At 40.1% G+C, this 18050-nt stretch overlaps 11 protein-coding genes across 11 annotated transcripts; 9 read left to right on the forward strand and 2 right to left on the reverse strand. All coding sequences in view use genetic code 12, as the record gives it.

Moving 5' to 3' along the window:
* Positions 1 to 122: 122 nt before the first annotated feature.
* Positions 123 to 814, forward strand: SPAPADRAFT_62163 (uncharacterized protein; the record flags this gene model as incomplete). The annotated part of the gene is made up of 1 exon (XM_007376273.1): positions 123 to 814. One exon carries the CDS (start codon positions 336 to 338, stop codon positions 507 to 509), a length of 174 nt encoding a protein of 57 aa, XP_007376335.1.
* SPAPADRAFT_141253 (uncharacterized protein) lies at positions 689 to 853 on the forward strand (the record flags this gene model as incomplete). Its single annotated transcript, XM_007376274.1, has 1 exon — positions 689 to 853. A coding segment is annotated over one exon (165 nt), but the record flags the coding sequence as incomplete, so codon positions are not given.
* Positions 854 to 1025: 172 nt separating this feature from the next.
* EGD2 (Egd2p) lies at positions 1026 to 1632 on the forward strand (the record flags this gene model as incomplete). Its single annotated transcript, XM_007376275.1, has 1 exon — positions 1026 to 1632. The coding sequence occupies one exon, from the start codon at positions 1046 to 1048 to the stop codon at positions 1577 to 1579; it is 534 nt and encodes a 177-aa protein (XP_007376337.1).
* Positions 1627 to 2726, reverse strand: SPAPADRAFT_62169 (uncharacterized protein; the record flags this gene model as incomplete). Its single annotated transcript, XM_007376276.1, has 1 exon — positions 1627 to 2726. One exon carries the CDS (start codon positions 2687 to 2689, stop codon positions 1676 to 1678), a length of 1014 nt encoding a protein of 337 aa, XP_007376338.1.
* A 105-nt stretch (positions 2727 to 2831) lies between these two features.
* Positions 2832 to 4037, forward strand: SPAPADRAFT_62170 (uncharacterized protein; the record flags this gene model as incomplete). Its single annotated transcript, XM_007376277.1, has 1 exon — positions 2832 to 4037. The coding sequence occupies one exon, from the start codon at positions 3050 to 3052 to the stop codon at positions 3956 to 3958; it is 909 nt and encodes a 302-aa protein (XP_007376339.1).
* A 557-nt stretch (positions 4038 to 4594) lies between these two features.
* Positions 4595 to 7189, forward strand: MBP1 (transcription factor; the record flags this gene model as incomplete). The annotated part of the gene is made up of 2 exons (XM_007376278.1): positions 4595 to 5367; positions 5401 to 7189. The coding sequence occupies 2 exons, from the start codon at positions 4595 to 4597 to the stop codon at positions 7187 to 7189; spliced, it is 2562 nt and encodes an 853-aa protein (XP_007376340.1).
* Positions 7190 to 7995: 806 nt separating this feature from the next.
* Positions 7996 to 10668, forward strand: BMT7 (Bmt7p; the record flags this gene model as incomplete). The annotated part of the gene is given in 2 exon segments (XM_007376279.1): positions 7996 to 8032; positions 8047 to 10668. The coding sequence occupies 1 exon segment, from the start codon at positions 8107 to 8109 to the stop codon at positions 10093 to 10095; it is 1989 nt and encodes a 662-aa protein (XP_007376341.1).
* Positions 10669 to 10702: 34 nt separating this feature from the next.
* Positions 10703 to 12511, forward strand: SPAPADRAFT_141554 (uncharacterized protein; the record flags this gene model as incomplete). Its single annotated transcript, XM_007376280.1, has 1 exon — positions 10703 to 12511. The coding sequence occupies one exon, from the start codon at positions 10703 to 10705 to the stop codon at positions 12509 to 12511; it is 1809 nt and encodes a 602-aa protein (XP_007376342.1).
* A 64-nt stretch (positions 12512 to 12575) lies between these two features.
* Positions 12576 to 14019, forward strand: SPAPADRAFT_62174 (ESCRT-I subunit protein; the record flags this gene model as incomplete). Its single annotated transcript, XM_007376281.1, has 1 exon — positions 12576 to 14019. One exon carries the CDS (start codon positions 12803 to 12805, stop codon positions 13352 to 13354), a length of 552 nt encoding a protein of 183 aa, XP_007376343.1.
* Positions 14020 to 14516: 497 nt separating this feature from the next.
* On the forward strand, positions 14517 to 16181 carry NDE1 (NADH-ubiquinone reductase (H(+)-translocating); the record flags this gene model as incomplete). Its single annotated transcript, XM_007376282.1, has 1 exon — positions 14517 to 16181. One exon carries the CDS (start codon positions 14517 to 14519, stop codon positions 16179 to 16181), a length of 1665 nt encoding a protein of 554 aa, XP_007376344.1.
* Positions 16182 to 16300: 119 nt separating this feature from the next.
* Positions 16301 to 17986, reverse strand: SPAPADRAFT_51564 (uncharacterized protein; the record flags this gene model as incomplete). The annotated part of the gene is made up of 1 exon (XM_007376283.1): positions 16301 to 17986. The coding sequence occupies one exon, from the start codon at positions 17984 to 17986 to the stop codon at positions 16301 to 16303; it is 1686 nt and encodes a 561-aa protein (XP_007376345.1).
* Positions 17987 to 18050: the final 64 nt, after the last annotated feature.

Here is an 18050-nt window from a genome sequence, read left to right on the forward strand (position 1 = left end):
CATCCGGCATGGCCGTTTCGCACTGAGAAAGTCAAGGCTGAACAATTTAGAAGAGTTTGTCCTGAATTAGTAAGATCATTTATTTCCGGTTATTTTTTCCACCGTAAGTTAATTTGTCATTGTTTACCAATTTGTATAATTTCACGACCACTCATCGGAACTAGACCAAAACGGAAGTGGGTATTTCCGATGAGGTTGATGAGGGAATGTTACACAGCCGCTTATGCCAAGATTATGGGTTGACACAATAGTCAATGATACAAGCGGTCCCACAGGGGTCCTCATAGGGTAATGTTGTTTCCTCTTTTCGTAAAAGAAAATTGGACATAGCCAACATGACTCTACTCATTCTTGCATATGCGCAAACATATCTACGCAGAAGGCTAGCGCAAAGAGAAGACCAACGAGTTTACGCCTTTGGCACCGACAGAAGAGACCGTCATCACTTTTGCGATGATGGGCTCAACTATCAATGCACCGGTCGACACACAACAAAGTTTAGACTATAAATCACAATAATACCCCTAAAACGGGAAATATTGTAACTTGTCAGACAGCCACTTGTACCCATCCAATCCAAACCCCTCCGAAAAGGTACAATGAAAAGGATAAAGATCATCGCTCCTTTAATTGAATAAAGGCAAATATAAGTAGATGACCAGATTGCAAAGAATCACAGTCAAGCTAAATAGTTTCTCACTTTGAGGGTACAAGGGTAATCACACTCATCAACCAAGTTGGATTCAGTGGCTCTTTTGAAGAGTCAAAGAGGGACGTGACCTATAGAAATGATCCTATGAAGTACGTCGACAGAGAAAAGAAAAAGAAAGGGAAAAAGATTTACAAAAACTAGCCCAGGATTGCTTGGGTATTTATAGCAAAAAAAAAGATCAAAAAAATATTTGCAGTGGCGATCCGGGTAACACTCTCAGGCCAATTCCAATTTGAGACCTAACGAGAAAAGTTTTGTCGACGAATTTTTGAAAAATTTAAATTTGCCAACCCTTATTTCTTCATATATAGTCATACATAACAAAAACTAACAATGTCCGTTGAAGAAATCCCACAAGGTGCTGACGTCAATGTCATCCCAAAGAATGAAAAGAAGGCCAGAGAATTGATCAAGAAGTTGAACTTGAAGCAAATCAAGGGTATTTCTCGTGTTACCTTCAAGCAAAAGGGTAACTTGATTTACGCCATTGACGCCCCAGATGTATACAGATCTGCTGCTGGTACTTATGTTGTCTTTGGTGAAGCCAAGGTTGATGACATGAACAAGAGAATTGCCGAAGCTCAAGCCCAACAAGCTCAACAAGAAGCTTTACAAAAGGCTGCCGCTGACGCTGCTACTGCTGACAAGTCTCCAGAAGATATCACTGCTGACTTGGAAAAGGCCACCTTGGAAGAAAACAAGGAAGAAGAAGCCGATGACGAAGAAGGTGAAGTTGATGCTTCCGGCTTAGACGAAAAGGACATTGACATCATCATTGAACAAACCCAAGTTTCCAGAGCCAAGGCTGTCAAGGCTTTAAGAAAGCACGACGGTGACATGGTCAATGCTATCATGGACTTGTCTTAAGTTTAGAGTATGAATATCGTATTTAGTATTTAATATACCTTTTTTGAGATAACCCGAACATTTATTTAAATTTACAAACTATACACAAACTAGCAATCAATTTGACTCGGCTGGTATTTCCTCTTTAGATTCAACCAGCGACTCTGGAGTTGTAGCAGTTTTAGAGTCGTCCTCATTAGCATCATCATCATCCTCCCCCTCCTCCTCCTTCTCCTCTTGCGCTTCTGGTAGATCTTCTTTACTCTTTTGTTGGTCTAGCTTGCTCATTTCATGGAGAAGCATGTCCTGTCCATTCATGACCCCACATTTCCAACATTGGTACTTGACAAGGATAGGATCGGTTGTATTTGGAGGAGCCAATCCGTTATGGGTATAGCAATTATAGCAAATCAATGCATACCTATTCTCAATTGACTCATTATTGTCTGATCCTATAAGTATATCCAATAGTCTATCTTGTAAGTTTCTCTTTGGCGGTTGCAACTGATCCAAAGAAGGTGGTGCTTGTTTGAGATTTAATTCCTTTAAAGCTTGCTTCTCAAGTGGTGACATTGGCCTTGTATTGCGGCTAGGCTGAGCTTTTTCGCTCTTTTGCAGCTGTTGTTGAGCTTGTGGATGCTGCGGTTGTTGCTGTGGCTGTGTTGGTTTGTCGTATTTGTTAATCAATTCACTAGTTGTGTTAAAATTAGAGATTTTCTTTAATTCCTCAATCTTATCCTTATGTTTCTTCTTAAGTGCTTCCAATTTGCGTGTTCTCCCATTTATTAACCATTGGAAGCAATAGTGAATTAATTTGACAAAAAATATTGCCACCACAGGATACGCCACCGTTACCAACAATTGGTTTGGGGTTTGTCCGCTAATAAACCTCGCTATGATGTTCCGTCCTACGGTATTATAGGGTATTCTGGTGTAAGTGTAGGTGCATACAAGCACATACAAGATAGTCAAGTATTGAATTAGCGCTCGTTTAATAGACTTGTCTCTAGACCGTAGCCCCGATATTTGTTGGTTAGTACTGGTAATTTTTTCCACAATGGCAGTCAAGTCTTTCTCGAATTGCTTAGGGTCAAACTCCTGACCTTTTCCGAAGATATTAAACACACCCATATTGTGAAATAATTGGTGTGGCCAAAGGAATGAAGTGGTGAATTGTAATTTCAGTGGCTATTTCTGGTTGCTGTAAAATTTATGACAACAAATTAGTTTTTTTTTTTTTTTTTTTCTTTCATTTTTTTTTTTTTGCCTGTTTATCGTGAACGCTTACCGATGGAGTCAGGTGGTCAAAACAATCAAACAGAATAATTGTGATCGACTCGTTTGAAATAGTTAAAAGATCATTATATATCTCAGAAAGAGACTGATTATACCAGAAATTAACACAGATCACAAAATCAACACAAAAGTTTGAACCATACATCGTATTAGTAATACTCCGATTTCACCTCGCTCACGCATATACAAAAGACAATGTCATACAACTTCAGAGATCGAGCAGATTCGTTCGATTTCCCGACCACCACTCAAGCTGACTTCCACCAACAACAGCAAATGACCAAAGTTCAAATATTCGAACGCGTGTACTACCGAGGCACCGGCCAATATCTCATTAGCTTGAAGCGAGAATTGTCGGTGTTTTACGACATCCTATTCACATACGCCACATTATTGAAGAAGATACCACCGCTTCGTGATGTCGATCTGTTGGCCATCACCGCCAAGATCTACATGGAGTCGCTAGAGAAGGATTTCAATGATGCCATTACTCCGAAGAACATGGCCAGATGGGACCAGCGGGGGATTGACCAAGACATCAAGGAAGTGACGTTATTATTGCTAGATGCCGCGGTTGAAGGTCTTGAGCTTACCAACAAATCGATAAATTGCACTCACTTGTTGTTTGAAAACTTCAGTAACCTTAGCGGGTTGGCAATTCCCGAAGCATTGAACAAGAGCAGGGCAGTATTGCATTCGGTTACGCGAGTAAGAAACCAGCTTCGGTTAGTCCAGCATTGGTCCGGGACCGACGAAGAGTTGATTTATTTAGAAGAAGCAAGCCAACGGTTAATTGGCGAACAAAGAGTTCTTCGTGATGCATTTTTAGTCCTTGAAGGAAGTTTGATACGATATTTCCTTCGAGTTATCGCCAAGAATTTCCATACTGACGAAATCACCGTGGAGGATTGCACGTTTATATACCGAAGACAACTTCTTCTGGTGGTGCAATATCAATGCATTGTCATCCCATTTGATACCGAGCAAGAACACCAAGAAAGTAAAAACAAGTATATGAATACTGGGATCATATTAATTCTTGCATTTGGGTTATTAATGAGTTTTGCATGTTTACGATTATATGACTTGGTGACTTCCAGATAGATAGATATGGGTAGTATAACTTAATTATAGTTTAGATTGTGTATAGAAGGTGCTACCGTATTGAATTAGAGTGTCTTTTGTTTTTACTGGCGTAGAAGGAGGAGCTACGTTCCCCTGCATTATCAAGAGCCGTGTCACGTACGTGTGCATAGTGACTTTCTGCTACTGTCGATAAAACTGTACACATTTAACTCGATCAACGTATTTGGTCTAAGACACACGTATGTTTCTGCATGGGGCTACACCCAATTGCACTTTCAATTGCATGTGTAACCGGCCCACCTGGGGAGGGGGAGTGGTTTTGAACAGCCTTGCAATTGACAGACATTGGCGACCTGCATACAACTGACGGGGTTTTTGTGGTCGACTCTTCTCGCACATACAAAAGTCAAAAACAACGAAAATCATGAAATTGGATTTACTCTGTTTAAACTATAACAACAACAGCATTGAATTCCATCCATAAATCAAATTGATAAATCGCCTCGACGACGATAAAACCACATACCAATATATACAACTTCATTTCGATCATTATTAGCTAGCTGGCTTCTAATTAAACCCATCCAATCACCCCCCTCCCCCCCCCCCCCCCAATTTCATCTAACTACCCTTGGAAAAAAACAAAAACAAGTAATGGCTAACACACAAATATATTCCGCCACGTATTCGAACGTGCCCGTGTTCGAGTTCGTGACTTCCGAAGGTCCAATCATGAGACGGAAACTGGATTCATGGATAAATGCCACCCACATTTTGAAAATCGCCAAGTTCCCCAAGGCCAAACGTACTCGAATCTTGGAGAAGGATGTCCAGATCGGCGTCCACGAGAAAGTACAAGGTGGGTATGGGAAATATCAAGGGACGTATGTTCCGCTCGACTTTGGCGAACAGATTGCCAAGAATTTCGGGGTGTATGAGGTACTAAGACCGATTTTTGAATTTAGATATATCGAGGGGAAATCTGAAACTCCCCCACCTGCTCCCAAACACAACCATGCCCTGGCATTAAACGTAGCCAAGCGACAAGCACAACAGCAGCAGCAGCAGCAGCAACAACAGCAACAGCAACAACAACAACTGCATGCAGGCAATAAACGAACAAAGTCTGGCTCTCCACTTGAACCCAAAAAAAGAGGAAGACCTAAACGTGTTGCCCTCAGCCAAACACCAACCTTAAAACATTCAGATACTACACCTTTGGAACCACAAGTTTCCGGGAATTATACCGGGTATAACCCCAATGGAGGCGCTTCCACGATTAAGACTTCATTCGTGGGTATGTTGCCAGCATTGACTCGACAAGACACTGAACAAGATGCCCCACTTCATTTAATGAACATGAATCTTAAACAGGAGGATTTACAGGCCGTGGATAGTGAAGTTGATGACGATGACAGAAACGAAGAGTCGGCCGGTTTTAGAATAACTGGCAGTACTAGACGATATTACCCCAGCGGGAATGGCGATTTACATCCCTTGGTATCCCATCATGATGACTTGCTTACTAGCAAAGAATTATTTGGAGTTTCACGAGAATCATTTGAAAAACCAGGGAGACCAGCAGGACCAAATGATCCTTACAGCTTACAGCAATATCACCAGCCGAGTGGATTCTCGTCTAGTCAAGACATCTATTCCAAATACTTTTCCAACTTGTTGACATACTTTCTCGATGAGGACAACAACAAGGCACGAACAGCCATTCCAGAAAGTCTAGTCAACCCACCACAACCATTGAGTAAAATTAACATTGATCAACCGATAGATAATGATGGAAACACACTTTTCCATTGGGCCTGCTCCATGGCCAATATACCCATGATTGAATTCTTGCTCCTGACATTTCTGGAATTTATTACTCCAGATATACGGAATAATCATGGTGAAACACCGTTGATGTTTCTTGTGCGGTTTAATAATTCATACCAGTTGCACAACTTTCCTCTGATTTTACAGCTATTATTGGAGTCGATTTTATTGGTTGATGCATCAGGAAAAACGGTGTTGCATCATATAGTCCACATTGACCATGAGGGGAACAAAAGCGACAAAAAGAAAGCAAACAAGGAGAAGTTCGCGCGATATTACATGGAATGTTTGTTTGATAAGATAATTGAAGAAGAAGGACATACAGAGAATGACGAGGAGGAAGGAGAGCCCGAGGGAGATCAAGAGAAAAAACAGTTGATTGCCAAGTTTATAAACCATCAGGATGCCGATGGAAACACGGCATTTCATATTGCAGGTTATAATTTGAATAAAAAGTGCATCAAGGTGTTTATCAGCTATCATCGATACATCAATTTCAATTTGCGGAACTTGGTCTCATGCACTGTGGAAGACTATTTGGCCAGTCATAATTACGTGTTACGTTTGGATGAGGAGGATAAAGACGACGACCAGGATGAGGAGAACGGCGGGGTTTCCACGTCAGAACATTTGTTAGTTTCTTCTGCGAACGGGTCCAGATTCAATAATCAATCGTTTGAAGCTAATTTGTACAAATCGAAACTTGCAGTTAATCTCCACAACACCACTTCCAATTTAATCACGGAGAAGATGGCAGAGTTGGCATATATAGTGGACAAGGAGTTGAGCGAAAAAGACGAAGTGATATTAACCTATTTTAAAATTTTGCAAAAGGTGAACCAAGACAAGTTGGCATCACAACGAGAAGTCTTGTCGTTGTTTAAATTAGACTTTTTGATTGACGAACTAGAAAAGGAGGGCCGTGGTAACGTGGACGAGAGTAGCCAAGAGAGCAGTAGTCAACAACTGGACTTGAACATTGATTTAAGCAAGAATCAAATAGTTCAGGAGGAGATTTATCGGTTGATTAACGATTTGACGTTTCAATATTTGCAAAAGCGCAATGACTTGGACGAGGTGATGAGTAGGTATAAGGAAGTCAAAGCTAAGGCGCATGCTGCCGCGTTGAATCGGTTGATAAGCAGCTATCAAGATGACGGGGAAGACGTTGACAAATTTGCATTAACCCAAGAATTGCAGCTGCAAATCATAAAACAGAGACAGTTACTGGACCAGATTTTCAACCAAGAAAAAGATGTTCCGCGATGTCGCGAGGGCCACAACCTGATTATGTCAAAGTATGGAGACAATGACAAGTTGAGCAAATACTGTCAACTAATAGCCATATGCTGCGGGATGGGTATAGATGAGGTTGAGAGTTCGATTGATCTAATTGAACAGTCGTTGACAAGTAAATAGAAATATTGTATTATTAAAGAATGTAAGAATAAAAATTTAGTAAGATTGAAAAATTTCTCGGCTAAGCAGGGACGCATATGTCAAAGTTTAAAGTTGAGGGGGGTAGCCCCTCGTATGTTACTACTTGGTATGTACCACTATAATTTAGCCGTTGTGCTTAAAGTATCCATATATACCAAGGTTCTATCTAGGACGGAAAGGGTAATCGCGACAAGGTTCGACGCAGAACCACCTAAGACAATAAAGTAAAAAAAAAAAGAAAGAAAAAAAAACAATACATAAAATTAGCACTTGAAATTTATTATTCAGATACAAAATATCGTGTCACACGACAATAAGCATTGTTATTATCGATCTTCCTTATAAAGTCAAAATCTAAGGTTATTTCTTAAATAATATAACCTTATTTAGACCAATAGCTCACAGCTGTAGCTACTAGGTACACATCAGCACTATTTATAGATTGGCGCATGCAGGAAAATCAATCTGAGGGACAGAAGCTTGTCGGTTATTCTCTTAAACGTCATATTATCAGATTTTTGCGGAGTTGCATATTAAAAGTAGCAATTAATCCACTCACTGTAATCTATCCAGGGGCACTTTGTGTTCACGTGGTGAACAAACACGTCTTTGACTAGCGTCAGCAAACAAATGCAGTTGACAACAAAGGACCAATTCAAGGGTTCATTCATCAGCCACACACAAAGCGAAGAAATAAGGGAGAAAAAAAATAATAAAAAGGAATAGAAAAAAAAAAAATAAAAAAAAAATAAAAAAAAAACATGAAAACCATTTTTTGATTCCCCTTGACACATCAACGCTAATTTCATTTGAAAACCCTTGACTTTTTTCTAACTTTTGTTTAGTTCTTTTGGTTCTTGCTGAAAATTTAGTCTTACTACTATAGTTAGTACATGATGCATAGTGAAAAGTCAGTGCATAGGTTGATCTTACGGTTGGCCAGAAGGTACTCCAAACTCTTAGTTCTAGTGGCTGCATTATTCGCCATTTTCCTCACTATATCAGCCCTGAATAGACATATAACATCATACTTACCGAATACCTTGTCCAAGGGCGATAACGTCAACCAACTCAACCACAAGATTAAACCCGAAGATGAAGTAAAGTTGAAGCATTTGGCGTCATACGACAAGAGCAAATCCTTCCCCTTAGCCCAAGGGTTAATCGACTCCCCTTTCAAGACCGTTTCGTTAAAGACCTTCACCGACCCCTTCCCGTATATCAACGACAAACCTCGAGACTACGTGTTTAACGAAGCCAACATGTGCAGAAACATCCTTTTTGAAGATTCGTTTGAGGTCTCCGAACAAAGCTACTTGAATGCCAACCATGAAATCTTCATGAATGAATTAAACAAGAATGTTGAATTTGTCAATATCCTCAAGCAAGCCAAGGATAAGTTCAAGCCAACCATCCCCGAAGAAAAGCAATGGCTTAGGTTCGCCGGCTCTTCGGTCTGGTTGCCCCAGTTCAACTGCCATTACATGGTCAGTAGAGTCTTGTGGACTCCTACTGGTATTCCCAACAAGGCCTTTGCCAGTTTTCTTTACATTCAATTATTCGACACAAACTGGCAAGAAATTCCCACAATGTCTTTGGAGGTTCCCTTTGAAGAACAGGTATTAAAGAAAGGTCTCAGAAGCGACGGAACCTTTGACGAAATGATCATGTCCAAGATTTTGAATTTTAGAGAACAAACCTTCCCTTATATTTTACCAATTTCATTTGACTATCAATTAGATGTTCCCAACGGGAAATATTATTACGGACCAGAAGACCCCCGTGTCGTTTTGCGTGCCAACCCCTTAGGATTCGATGAGCCTTTGATTGTCTTCAACATGAAGGATTTGAAATTGGTCAAGCGTGTCATGCATACCTACTTGCCATTTTCCAACAAGATGCAAGTGTTGCGTAAGCGTACGGAAAAATACGCAAATATTGAAAAGAATTGGACTCCATTCATTAGTAAAATCAAGTCGGTCAACGACAACCAACAAGAACCAGGGGATTTGAAATTAAACTTCATCTACTCAATCATGCCTCTTGAAGTATTGGTTTGTGAAATCGACACTGCAGTTTGTGATTTCCTTCAAAAACCAGAAAAGGATGATTACGATTTTGTTGGTCCTTTAAGAGGAGGTACCCAATTGGTTCCATTGCCATTGTCAGATATTTTACCAGCCAGTATCAAGGAAAAGTTTACATTACCTGATAACCGTCAAATATACTTGGGTTGGGCCCGTGCCCATCTTAATGCTTGTGGGTGTGGTGAATCAATGTATCGTCCAAACATGATCATCTTGGTTGAAGATTACGATGCCACCAACGACAAGTTCTTTTATAAATTAGGAGATGTTTCTGAATATTTTGATTTTGCAGCCACAGTCCCACCTTGGGTCACTCCAAAACTCGACGATCAAGGTAATTTAATCGAAGAAGAATATCCAAAGCAGTGTGAAGGTAGAAACGTGCTTATTCCAAACTCGATTGCCTACTGGGACATCGCCGGGATTATCAAGGATAACATCTTGTACCCTAGAAAATTCTTCCATAGAATTCCAACCGATGAAGAAATCGCGGATAAAAAAGCTGCCAAGGTTATGAAGCAAAAGGCTGGTAGTTTCAAGAGATCAAATATTTTCGGAGATGTCATTATAAATGATTATATGGGGGTCACTCTTTCCGCAGCCGATTCTGATGTTAGTATAGTCCATGTCAAGGGGTTGTTGAATTATATTTTGAAATTGCCTTCATTGTTTGAAGACTCTTCTGTCATTGATAATGATTCAATTTTCCAACAGCGAGGGTATGATTATAACAACAAGTGTGCCATGCAAGCCAGTGATGATTATTGTAAAGCATACGGTCAGAAATTTAGTAGTTAAGGAAGTAATAGAATAATACACACACCGCATATAACTCCGTCACACCGTTTACAGGTATCAACAGCCGCGCTATCTAGTCGCATGCCACATACCCACATACCCACACTTGGACTGTGTAGGCTTAGTTTCTAGTATTTGCCTTAGCTTTTCTATGCAACACCCCCTTCCACACCCAAACGCGTGAAAAATGTTACCCTATTAGGTGATTGCGTAGTAAAATCTTACATAGATGTGCCGCATCTACCCGAGCGGTTATCTAACACAATCCATCGAATGACACGGCAAAAGATTGGGCTTTGACAGATACGTGCACACCCGAGATCTATTTTTTACCACTCCGAGGAAAAAATTTTCACTGGTAAAGTATTGATGTGTGGATGTAAACTGAAAACTCCGTGAATAACCGAGCCCATCGAAGGCCGAAGAATTAGGAAAATGCTGCAAATTCTTCGGCAACTATATCATTCCGAGATGCAGCCCTTCCTATAGTTCACTCCTATAACCGAGATTTGTCAGTTTGCAGTGGCTCTGATTATAGATGTATATATTTCAAGTGATATCCCGTAATTTTGTAAAAAAATTTCAAAAATGGTAAAGTAAAGTAATAATGAACAAATCTAAGGAGTCTCTTGAAATATATAATCGCGAACTTGAATCTTCATCTTCGAATGATTCCAATGAGGTATTAGCATTCACAGTGTCCAACTATGAGCAACAGCAGCAGCAAGGACAAGGACAAGGACGAGTACGAAAATCCCTAGATTCGATATTCCGTCCCAGATCCAACAGTGTTTCTAGTAATATCGATCAGTTTTCCGTCCATCACATTTATGGAGCTTTACCTGATGAAAAAATTGAAATTAAACGTACCCAAACTAGAGCCACAGTTTTATCAGAGATTGCCACTAATAACTTCCCCCACGATGATTTAAAGATTCAGGAAGAGAAAATTATCATTCCTGATGATGGTAAAGAGTTTACCGAAATCGATCCAGAATTAATCACATGGGAGGATGAACAAGATCCAGCTAATCCAAGAAACTGGGACCTTCGCACTAAAGTCATAATGTTGATGTTTGTTTCTTTCTACGCCTTTGTCGCACCAATGTCATCATCTATCCTTTCCCCAGCCATGAGTTTTATCAGTGAGGAGTTCAATATAGAATCTGGGTCTCCATTACAAGCCATGGTTGTGTCTATACAAATTCTTGCATGGGCCATTGGCCCCCTTATAATTGCACCATTGAGTGAACACGACAACATCGGTCGTAAACTAGTTCTTGATGGAAGTTGTTTAATGAGTCTTTTATTCAATCTTGGATGTGCATTTTCTAGAAACACCGCTGAAATGATGGTGTTCCGTTTCTTGGCTGGTATTTTCGGATGTGTCCCCATGAATGTCTGTGCTGGTGTTATTTCCGATATGTTTGATGCCAATGGTAGAAATGTCGCTTTGGCCAGTTATTCCCTTGTTCCATTGTTGGGACCAGTCATTGCCCCTTTGGTTGCTGGATTCATTGTCGTCAACTTGCAATGGAGATGGGTATTTTACGTGTTGTGTATTTTTAACGGTACTGTCTTCATCACTGCCCTTATTTTCTTTAAGGAAACATACGCACCAACTTTGTTAAAGCGCAAGGCTGATAAATTGAGAAAAGAAACCGGCAATGACAACTTGCACACTATTTATGAAATGATGGAGCAAGAAGCTGGTGAATCAACTTTACAAAAAATGATCCATTGCATGATTCGTCCAATCACCTTGTTATTCATGCATCCCATGATTGTGGGACTTGGTTCATTCATGGCCTTCACCTATGGGTTCATGTACTTGATGATTGTCACTTTTCCAGAAATCTTTGGTGAGCAATATGGATTCAAGAAAAACATTATTGGGTTAATGTATCTCCCTATGGGTTTCGGTTTCGTTTTGGGTGTTGTCTTTTGGACCTTCTGCATTGGCAAAGTATACAAATACTTGGTTGTCAGAAATAACGGTGAAGGAAAACCAGAGTTCAGATTACCTTGTCTCATCTTCTGTTCCTTGTTTATCCCAGTTGGATTGATTTGGTTTGGTTGGTCCGCTCAAAAGAAATTGCATTGGATCATGCCTGGTATTGGAAGTGCCTTGTTTAGTTTTGGGTTAGTTTGTGTCTTCCAAACCACTCAAAATTATTTGATTGACATGAATGTAAGATACGCTGCTAGTTCTGTGGCTGCTGCTGCATTGTTCAGATCCTTGTTTGGATTTGCATTCCCTTTGTTTGCCAACAAGATGTATGGTAAGTTAGGCTATGGTTGGGCTAACACTATGTGTGCATTTATTGGAATTGCTTTAGGTGTTCCATTCCCAATTTTCTGTTATTTGTATGGTGAAAGAATTAGAAATTGGGCTGATAAGAGAATTGGTAACTAATTATTTATTTAGCATTTTATTGGAGTTTTATAGAGTAATGATTAATATGAAATAGAAAATTTACCCAACTGTAGGAAACTTGGCAATTTTGAATTATAGTATAAACAAGAGTTCAGAATTCTGCTTGTTGATGCCAATTATGATATGGTGAATTTTTGCAATTTTCTCAGCCAATACTCTTTCAGACGAGCGTAAAAAAGTGGCAACCGCTAACTCCACAACATAAACAAACAAACAAACTAGCAAGCAAGCAAGCAAAATATGACAGACATACATATCCACCCCAGCACAATGGAGAAACTTCATCACCAACCACCACTCAATCCACTTCAAGATTCGGAATTGAATGCATTTCCACTTCCCAAGAATCTCGAACTATTGCCAAATTCCAACATCAAAGAATTTGTCGAAAACAAGGAGCTAATCCAAGGATACATCAAACAACTTGAAGCGTATAAACACCATCAAAGCAAACTACTCAAGAAATTAAGCACTGTTGATGAATTGCTCCTGAAAGACATTACCCAATTGATTGAGCAATACCAACAGTTGATCGTAAAGATCACCCAACAAATCCAGAGTATCTCCACTATATATCAAGAATTTGTCAATTTGGAAACAATACAGTATCAATTGTTATCGAGTAATTTCAATTCTGAGAACTTGAAACATAAATTTGCGAAATTGACTGAAGATGAGCTGAAGTTTGATTTTGGGGATAGTAAAGAAAATGGTGAATTCAGTGATTTTATCGAGAGATTTAGAGCAAATAGACGAGTTTATCATTATCGTAAAGAGAAATTGAATCGTTGGAACGAAGAAAGAGTAGGAGGATTCTTGTAATGTGTGGTGTCACTCGAGTCTAAATCTAAGTCCAGATCAAATAAGTTGGTGAGGTATTAATTGGTTAAATTTAACGCGCGGTTAATGCAGTGATGGCAGCAAGTCTAGTTGGGGGCAAGGGCAAGCGGGGCGGGGGGATACTGATATGAGGGATTTACTCATCGCAACTATTCGGGACTGGCAATAGTCATGTAAGATATTATGAATGTTGGCTTGCAAGCAGCTGGATCTTTTTGGTGCCTTTTTGAATACTCGATAGATTTGCATAGCAGTAGTAGCAACAGCAGCGGCAGGCCAGCCCAGCCATTACATCCACAGCACGTGACGCAATGGAATTTTCCCCTCTTCTATAAATATTTTTTAAAGAGAAAAAAATTAACACGACAATGGTTTACCACTTTTCCCGATAATTATTCAATATTTCGGCCTTTAGAAGTATCGAAAGCCTCTTGATGGTGTATAGTAGATGTTTAATGTAGGAACGATGTCATTTGACGAGGAAAATGTAGTCTGTATGGCGCAATAGTTAAAAGCCTCGGAGTGCAGAGCAAAAGTTCCACCGATCCGGACATGGAAAAACTATTCGTTTGTTCCTGCTGCAAAAAATTTTCTCATCGAATTTCACACTGTAAAACACGCCCCCACTTGCTATCAGTGGAGGTGACAAGGAAGATAAGTGGAGATAGATAGACACATACACACACACACACATATATATATAATGAGTAACTGTCCAGCAAATCCTGAACCGGAGAGACGGAAGATGGCAGATTTGCTCAGATCTAATTTTCGGTGTAATAAACTCCGATCGAACACAAACATGAAAAAATTGATTCAACCTTCTGTTGCTGAGTTGCCATGTGTATTGGACAGTCAGCCAAATTTTACCGTTCTCTCGAACAATAATTTTACCTAAATATTTTTTATCACATCTAATATTTCACAATGAATGAGAAATAACGCAGTTTTTTTTTGTTACATTCATAACGGTCACAATTTTTTCTGTGTCTGCTTCTAATTAAACTTTTTCTAAAAAAAAAAAAAAAATAAACAGACAAACTAATTGGCTCGATATATAAACTCACAATTTTCTCACAATTTTTTTAAATTCGTATCTTGCTTTTCTTAGCGTTAACTCTATACTTTATCTTCACGTTAAGCCATGATTGGTAGAATTGGGTCTAGGAGATTCTTATCTCAATCAAGAAGACTCTTCAATGAGGCTCCAAAAGTAGCAACTCCAAAGCCAAGCATTTTCAAAAGAGCCGTCAAATTCACTGTCTGGTCCACCATTGCCGCTACCGTCGGTTCAATTGGATTTGTCGGTTACAAGATTTACCAAGAATCATACCCTGCTAACCAACTCAAGCAAACTCCAACTTTCCCAGATGGAACAAAGAAGAAGACTTTGGTCATTTTAGGTTCTGGTTGGGGATCCATCTCCTTGTTGAAGAACTTGGACACCACTTTGTACAACGTCGTTGTCGTCTCTCCAAGAAACTACTTCCTTTTCACTCCATTGTTACCTTCTGTTCCTACCGGTACCGTCGATGTCAAGTCTATTATTGAACCAGTTAGAGCCATCACCAGAAGAGCTCCTGGTGAGGTTATCTACTTGGAAGCCGAAGCCACTGAAATTGACCCAAAGAAAAACCAAATTACCATTAAGCAATCCACCACTGTCCACTCTGGTCACTCCGGTAAGGATACTGGTTCTTCCAAGTCTACTGTTTCTGAATATACCGGTGTTGAACAAATCACTACCACTTTAAACTATGATTATCTTGTTGTCGGTGTTGGTGCTCAACCATCCACTTTTGGTATCCCAGGTGTTGCTGAAAACTCCACTTTCTTGAAGGAAGTTTCCGATGCTGTAGCCATCAAGAAGAGATTAATGGATGTCATTGAAGCCGCTAACATCTTACCTCGTGGCCACCCGGATAGATCCAGATTATTGCACGTTGTTGTCTGTGGTGGTGGTCCAACCGGGGTTGAGGCCGCTGGTGAAATCCAAGATTACATTGACCAAGATTTAAAGAAGTGGGTTCCTGAAGTTGCTGACGAATTAAAGGTTACCTTGGTTGAAGCTTTACCAAATGTTTTGAACTCCTTCAGTAAGCCATTAGTTGAATATACTAAGCAGGTTTTCAAGGAAACTAACATTAACTTGTTGACCAACACCATGATTAAGAAGGTCAGCGAAAAGAGTTTGACTGCCACCGAAAAGAAAGCCGATGGTTCTTCCGAAACTTACGAAATTCCATATGGTATGTTGATCTGGGCCACTGGTAATGCTCCAAGAGACTTCACTCGTGATTTGATTTCCAAGGTTGATGAACAAAAGAATGCTCGTCGTGGGTTATTAGTTGATGAACGTATGAAATTGGATGGTACCGATAATGTTTTCGCTTTAGGTGATTGTACTTTTACCAAGTACCCACCAACTGCCCAAGTTGCCTTCCAAGAAGGTCAATTCCTTGCTGATTACTTTGCAAAATTACACCAAGTTGAATCTCTTAAACATTCTGTCACCACTGCTTCTCCTGAACAAACTGACAAGTTAACCAAGAAGTTGGCTCGTTTGGAAAACAAGTTGCCACACTTTATTTACAACTACCAAGGTTCTTTAGCCTACATTGGTTCTGAAAAGGCTGTTGCTGATTTGGTTTGGGGTGATTGGAGTAACATTTCCTCTGGTGGTGGTCTTACCTTCTTATTCTGGAGAAGTGCTTACATTTACATGTGTTTGAGTGTCAAGAACCAAGTTTTGGTTTCTGTTGATTGGTTGAAGGTTTACTTATTCGGAAGAGACTTTTCCAAGGAATAATCAAATTCAGTTCTTTTACGTTATTGTATATTTATTAAATAGAGCAAATTAAGTTTGTGCTTGTATCTGTAACTTTCATTATCGGCGATTAAGACTTCCCTTGATCCGATTGCAAAAATTTATAACTGCGAATAGTGGTATACCTTATTCCATTGTTTAATAGTTAACCCGTCATGCAATTGACGTTCTTCTTGAACTAACTCATACCCGCCTAACCTAGGCAATAATCTAAATTTGAAAACCCAAAATAATATACATGCTAATATGGCAATGGTCCCTGTGATTCCATATGACGGCCAGCTCTCGAGACCTGGTGGATTTGGACTATGCTTTGACACGAATGGACCAATGATCAAATATAAACTAATAAAAAAAACGAGTAATGTACCCACGACACCACTTCGTATAGGTGCACGTAAATCAGGATGCCTTTTACGAACAATGAATATCCCAATGGCGACCAATGCAATGGCAACTTGTTGCGGGTATCCCTCTAACGCAACCATATAGTTATAAATATCCCCTCCATGAGGGGAAAGACACACAATGGCAGTAGTGATGGACACACTTAAGATGAGGGTGCGCAATGGCGCACCGTATGGCCAATTGGATGACATGAATTTCGAACCTGGCAAGTAGCCCTCACGGAAAACTTCTTGACTTACCCGAGAGATGGTATAGAGCACGACAAAGATGTTCCCACCGGCACATAATGCCACAGCAAATGTCAAAAATTGTTGACCTATGCGTTTACCGAATATCTTTTCGAAAAGGATAGCTCCCGTAAGTGTATGACTGTTTACGAGTTCTTCGCTGGGGATCACGGCCAAATAAGCCCAGTTGGTTAATAAGTAAGCCACAGTGATGATAGCCAACGACGTAGGACCGGCAATCTTGAATGTGCGTACGGGGTCAATGATTTCGTTGGACACGGTATGAACGGAGTTCCAGCCACTGAATGCAAACGAGGCCTTAATGACAGCACTGGCGAAAGTAGACACACTGACTTCGGATTTAGTGGTGAAAAAGTTTGACCAGTGTAATTGATTTTCTATTCCGGTGAGTGATTGTGGGAATACTATGGCGTATATCCCCGCTAATCCCATCACTGCTAATAGTACTAGTTTCAATCCACCTAGTATATTCTGAATTCTCACTCCATGACTTACATGAACACCATGCACAAATGCAGCAAAATATAAAAACACAAGTCCGGTGGCTCTTGTATTCAAATCGGTAGGTTCAACTCCCATAGCATGTATGCAATATTCGCCAAACACCAACACGTTAGAAATCGTGAATCCAAAAATCACCGAATACACGGAATATGCCACCGGTGCCAATAATTCCGGCTTGGTATATATGAACTCAAGGAACACCTTGGCCCCACCACTGCGCGGTACGATTGATCCCATTTCCAAAAACACATATAGCCCGCCAAATGAAGCCACACAGGCCACAAACCATGCCAAGAAGAACAAGACCGGTGATTGTCCACAGTCAGCATATATCCCACCGGTGATACTGAATATCCCACTGCCGAGAATTCTAGACACAAAAAGAATAATCGTAGAGAATAGCCCAAGATGTCGTCCTTGAGGTAGGTCTTCTAGGTCTTGCAAGTGCGAGACTTTCCCTGGTACTATACTCGGCTCGTCGTATAATGTTGATGATGCGGTTTCTTCGATCTCATTATAGTCAGTCTTATCTATATCCTGCATTTCTATAACTTCCTTAGGTATAGCAGGAAGGGGCTTATTAGAGTTGGAATTTGAATGCGTGCGTGGAGAATCACCAGTTTGCATTTGTAAAATTCCGGTTATGAAGTGCGGTTATATATATATATGCTGGTGTTGTGTGGCTGATAAC

This window comes from Spathaspora passalidarum (genome assembly GCF_000223485.1).
Source record: "Spathaspora passalidarum NRRL Y-27907 unplaced genomic scaffold SPAPAscaffold_5, whole genome shotgun sequence".
NCBI lineage: Eukaryota > Fungi > Ascomycota > Pichiomycetes > Serinales > Debaryomycetaceae > Spathaspora > Spathaspora passalidarum.